At 34.4% G+C, this 5,535-nt stretch overlaps 1 protein-coding gene across 2 annotated transcripts; it reads right to left on the reverse strand.

Moving 5' to 3' along the window:
• Nucleotides 1–630: 630 nt before the first annotated feature.
• On the reverse strand, nucleotides 631–5,285 carry LOC126695045 (probable protein phosphatase 2C 39). Of its 2 annotated transcripts, XM_050391654.1 has the most exons (6): nucleotides 5,092–5,278; nucleotides 3,536–3,653; nucleotides 2,527–2,775; nucleotides 2,142–2,418; nucleotides 1,522–1,676; nucleotides 631–1,325 (listed from the first exon to the last, which is right to left on the reverse strand). In XM_050391654.1, exons 3-6 carry the CDS (start codon nucleotides 2,719–2,721, stop codon nucleotides 1,188–1,190), a joined length of 765 nt encoding a protein of 254 aa, XP_050247611.1. In that variant the 5' UTR covers nucleotides 2,722–2,775; nucleotides 3,536–3,653; nucleotides 5,092–5,278; the 3' UTR covers nucleotides 631–1,187. The 2 variants fall into 2 exon arrangements, with proteins under 2 accessions (XP_050247611.1, XP_050247610.1); XM_050391653.1 differs by lacking the exon at nucleotides 3,536–3,653 and having other exon boundaries at nucleotides 5,092–5,285.
• Nucleotides 5,286–5,535: the final 250 nt, after the last annotated feature.

A 5,535-nucleotide genomic window follows, 5' to 3' on the forward strand; every position in this document is an offset into this window, starting at 1 on the left:
CCTTCCAATTTTGTAACCTAGTCTCTGAGTTTAGTTCTTTTAGATAGGTAGATCTATGCCTTGTCTTTCTTTTATTTTTGAGTAGATTGTAACTAGGACATACACACTAAAATGCAAATTACACTTTCTAAATTTGACTAAAATTCATTTTTTAGTTCTCTAACTTTTTTTTCATTCATTAAATATGCAATTAACCAATGAAAAGATTTTTTTTTTTTTAATTCCTACATAAAAAATTAATAAAATATTTTTAATTTTTAACATAATTGGATAGATCATTAAAAAAAACACCTGAATTAAATAAATTTGAAACTTAAATAACTTAATTAAACAAGAGTAAAGTTGACTAAAATGAATTTTAGTCAAATTTTGATTGTGCAATTTTTTTTTTTTTTGGTAAACTTGAATGATAAAAAAATAAAGAAACTACAAAGTTATGGCACTACCCGGCAGCGCCTACAATAAACAGTGCCCAAAGCATCAAGTCTGAGTTGTTTTAATAGACAATTTAGAAAGCATCAAGTAAAATTTGCATTATATATATAAACATATTTTGTTTTAATGGACAAACTGAAACTGCCATCGCATTGGCATTTAGAACATTGGACTATATGAAACAGCCACCGAATCGGTATTTAGAACATTGGACTATATTCAACATCGCCCTCAAGATACATATGAAAGTCCCATCTGTATTGAGTCCCACATACATATAAAAAGAGGGTCTCATACACTAATACCATACATAAGATACTTTTGGGTCCCAGCATGTTTTACAAAGCAATTTCTATTAGTCTATTTTGTCCAATAGACCAACCAACACGACTGCATTCTCCAGCACGAATGATTCTTTCTACAATTCAAAAGAACTAGAAACAATAACATTTCACCTACCTTTCTGCCTGATAATTCATTTACATTTTTTTCCCTTTCCTTATTATGGAAGCTAGATTCTCAAGGGTATTACCCCAAAAGAAAGGGAAGAACACTATTTTCCAGAACAAGTAAATTAGGCAGTTCTCTCACGGTTTGCTTGCACATTAGACACTGATACAGAGAAACCCAAAATAAAAGCCTTTAATATGGCACAATGTAAGGCATCAGTTTTATTTCTACACAACGGATGTCAAAACATCACTTGAAACAGAGACTTTTACCAAACATAAGCGCGGAGAGCAATCCTTAGTTCACTGAAATCTTACAACTACGCAGGAAATATCGTCCGTGCTCTTCCTATTAAGTGCCTCTTCAGTAAGGTGCTTTGCTGCTGATCTAGCATCCTTGATTTGCCTGATACAGTCTACTGCTTCTTGGTTCGACATTACCTGGCACCAGATTGAGCCAAAAAAAAAAATCAGTCCATTAGAAGTACAAAACATAATTCAAAGGAAAAAAAAAAAGAAAAAAGAAGTTCAATTTAAATAAAACAATCTGATGTAATATGTTTTGTACTATCAAACAGAAGTAGACATGAATAAATGAATAAGAGGTAGCTTGGCCGGAAATTATAACAAAACAAACCTTCCATAATCCATCACTTGCCAGGATAACAAACTCTGTGTCATTTTCTATAAACTCCACTGATACATCAGGCTCTGAACTCAGGTGTTTCTTCAAGCTCTTGTCACCAAATGCCCTTGCCACTGCCAATTGACCGTCAACTCGTGGAACATCACCTGCACTCATCAGAGTAGTAATCTTAATATCAAAATAGATGTAAATAAAACATTGCACCGAGTGGGAAACTGCTGGAGATGATGACATTAATTATTCTCTGTAGTTGTAGCCAACAGCACTAGCACCGAAGGTCAGAAAGTGCAAACCTATTTCAGAGTTCCATCAAGTTTATATTTATCAACCCCCCCCCCCCAAAAAAAAAAAAAAAAATCCATCAACTTTATGATCTTTGATGATTAATAAAACAAAGATCTTAGTTGGATTGCTTGCAACTAAGTGTGACGACAATAATATAGTTTTCAGTATCATCTAAAATGTGCAGAGTGGACACCATCAAAAGGAATAAAAAATAATAACTTTATGTTAAATGCTATGACACACACGAGAATGATATAAGTTTCATGTGGCATCAAAAAAATGTCATCTCAGATCAATAGTAACTTCTATTGAAGAAATCTGGTTACCTGGAAAGTTTGATACAAAACCGCCTCTCTGCTCAATGCTCCCCCTTTCCACGCTTGGTTCATGATCAACTGATAGTTGTTTGGCTGCGCCATTCTTACAGATAACAGCTCGGGAATCCCCAACATTTGCTACTACCAGCTTTTTACAATCAATCAATATTGCTGTAACTGCAGTTGAACCACCCTTACCCAAATCAACTGCTTCTTCCAAAATGTTAGCATCGGTTACACGATAAGCTCTCTTGACCGCTTTCTCTGGTTCCGTCCAGAAGTCAGTCTAATTGGAGAGAGAAAAATAATTAAGATATTGATACATTCATAAAAAATTATACCATATATATATAGGGAACGAAATAGATACGTGTCTTTCAACTGCATGCATTACCTCCTTTAAAATATTGTCAAACAAATGAGACCTCAGATAATCAGGTACATTATGGCTCAAATGACCATCGAAGATTGCAAACAGACCAAGCTCTTTGTCGTCATGTTGCTTAAACTGTGCAACGACATAATCTTCCATGGCATGATGGGATTTTCCCTTTACCAAGTGAAAGCCATGCGTAATGTTCTTTGACATCTTGCTCTTTCCTTTTCCAGAGTCAGCATCTGATGAACCTAACCCAACCTTTTCCTACAATAAATATATTCACAATGGCCAATCCAAACGAGAATACTTTTGTGAAGGACATGAGAGTAAACCATTTCAGAATGATAAATAAACAGGCATAAGCACACCAATCTACAACCATCATTCTAGAAGTCTAATTACACTCCACTTTACAAGTTGTATGTGGGGGATTTAGAGGAAGTGGAATAGCCAAACTGTTAAGGCATGGAGAGATCAGTCACTGAGAACAAGCCTTCCTTCTTGCGTTTTTTATATGAATGTTTTATTATGTTGGGGAGGCATCTTGTAAAGATAAATAAAAGCAACCTGGTGTGCATGTGTGTGTGTGTGTGTGTGTGTGAGAGAGAGAGAGAGAGAGAGAGAGAGAGTTCCCTTCTGAAATAATTTTAAGCATTTCGTGGCTATAAATCGAATATAAAATGCTTAGACCTTAACCCAATGCAACTCTGATTCACCATTGGCTGTTACTATTTCAGGTGCAAGACTAAGCAAATGTTTCATATTGCTTACAGAAGACCTCCATTCCTTCAAGCTGACAACATCTTCCAAACTAAAATCTAAGCATATTTATTTATATAAATAACAACATTGCAACACAATGATGCACAGCATCTGAACTAACTTTATATGTTTATTTCTGTCAGCAATAGTGAAAGAGATGGACGGGCAGAAACATCCTATCAGATGTCAAAATACATTTTCCATGTTGCAGACCATTATTATAATTATTTTTTATTTTTTTATTGATAAGTTATACACACACCTACTGGGTCATGCACCCACAACCTCACCCTGCGTTACAAGGGAAGGAGTTGCCAGTTGAGCTAGAGTTCATTGGCACATAATATTAAAAATTATGTAACCACTTCCACTGCCAGAACCTGTTTTACAGAGATTGAAATGAAATATGGAACTAGACTATCAAAGATGCTCAGAGTAAGGAACAACTCTTTGAGAAAAAGGGCCTTGTTATTTAGTCAAGTCTAGCACGTGGTATTACAACACTACAAGGAAAAAGAGAGGCAGAATAATAGACAAAACGATGCTACTGTTTCACACGCACGCACATACACACAAAATAGTCCGTGTACACATGCACTTGCGAGCACACAGACACAGATGCACACATGCGTGATTGCCCAATCCAATGCTGTTAACGAGCTCTATATATATATTTATGTTTCTAAGAATTTCAATGGATTTTTGTTTGTTTGGATTTCTTAGGTGCCTTTCCATTCATGTGAGTAAGCAAGAAGCAATGTGGAAAATGCAACATAGACGGGGAATGTTTTATCATTTAAAGGAAGAAAAGAGCAGTTAGGCTATCATCTAACCTAACACAAACAATATAATGAATTACAAAAGGTTATTTTATACTCTTATATTTTTGTTTATAATCATGGACATTCTCATTATATGTTTCAGAACAAGTTATGAAATACATTAAAGTTGTACTCAATCAAATCCAAAACATCAAACCCCCAAATCAATCCCGAAATGTTCCAGGTTTATATTAATAAGATTTAAAATTCAAGGGTTCAATTAGAAACTACCAGAGGTTCAATATGTAACAGTCTTCAAGGGTTTAATTTAAATATTTTAAAAATATAGTATTTACTTTGAAGCCACCCGTTTAAAATATTATTTAAACAAAGTTATTTAGTCTCAAATTTATAATTTTTATATGACTACCAAGAGCTAACACGTAATTGGCCTAAGAATGTAGAGTAGCTTATAAGAAAAATGATATTCTCTTATACTTGATGATCACAAATGTCAGTGTGAACTAATAGGCATTGGACATTACTAATGTGAAATTTTGGTGATCTAAAGAGTACTCGGTTCATAAGTATTAGTTCAATGGCATCCAAAAAGTTCCTGAAACATGTACCAAATGATAAAATACACTCATTCCAACCTATAAAGTAAGTTGATTATGATCCTCTCCAATTGATATGAAGCCATTTCATGGTTCAGATTAATTACTAGAAATCTAAAAGTGTAAACAAAATTCACTTTCAAAAGAAAAATTTTATCTTGATTGGATCTATTACTGGAATCCACAAGAAATCAATCATGATATCATAAAATGAACCAAACATAAAGTTTATAGAACTGGGTCGATGTCAATTTGTGTGTGTCTGTAATATGCAATTCAAACAACTCTTAACTACCACCAAAAAAAAAAAAAGTAATTAAAAAAAAAAAAAAAAACAGATCGTACGGAAAGCCAAGAAGCAGTAGGTCAACGACCCAAAAAAGAAAACAGACACAAAAACATAAGATAGCCACGAAAGAACATGTGGAAAAAACAAATACCTTCATCTTGTGGAGGATTTCTTTGCCTGTCATGGTGTCTATTTATGCAGAGCAGCCTATAAATATACTAAGTAAAGTAGAATAGTATTGAAAAAAATGAAGCAAAAATAGTGGCCAAGAGTGGAGAGAGAGAAGAGAGAGAGAGAGAGTAAAGGGGAGAGAAGGACAGGTGTGAAGTGTTATAGATGAGGATACAAAGTCCTGTTGACACGCCCACTGTTTTTGCCCAACAATAATGCCGCGTTCTTCGCAGTAATCAAGACGCGTTCCCGCCACCCCTTTGTCTTTTCTTTCCAACTCTTTTCCTTTTCACCATTATTATTACTTTTTCTTCTTTTCACCCCTTTTTTCTTTTCCTAATTTTCTACCTTATCCATTTCAACTGTGGCCATTATCATTGATCAGCAATTTGCAACTTGCAAGGGTGTTGTTCAACTAAAAAGA

The sequence above is a fragment of the Quercus robur genome, chromosome 8 (assembly GCF_932294415.1).
Source record: "Quercus robur chromosome 8, dhQueRobu3.1, whole genome shotgun sequence".
Taxonomy (NCBI): domain Eukaryota; kingdom Viridiplantae; phylum Streptophyta; class Magnoliopsida; order Fagales; family Fagaceae; genus Quercus; species Quercus robur.

Bases quoted from the DNA above. Each gene is read 5' to 3' on its own strand.
- LOC126695045 (XM_050391653.1), bottom strand. From the start codon at position 5,124: ATGACAGGCAAAGAAATCCTCCACAAGATGAAG. The intron at 2,419-2,526 runs GTAATGCATGCA...CTCTCCAATTAG, and splicing joins TTGACAATATTTTAAAGGAG to ACTGACTTCTGGACGGAACC. The intron at 1,326-1,521 runs GTTTGTTTTGTT...ATCTGGTGCCAG, and splicing joins CAAGTGATGGATTATGGAAG to GTAATGTCGAACCAAGAAGC.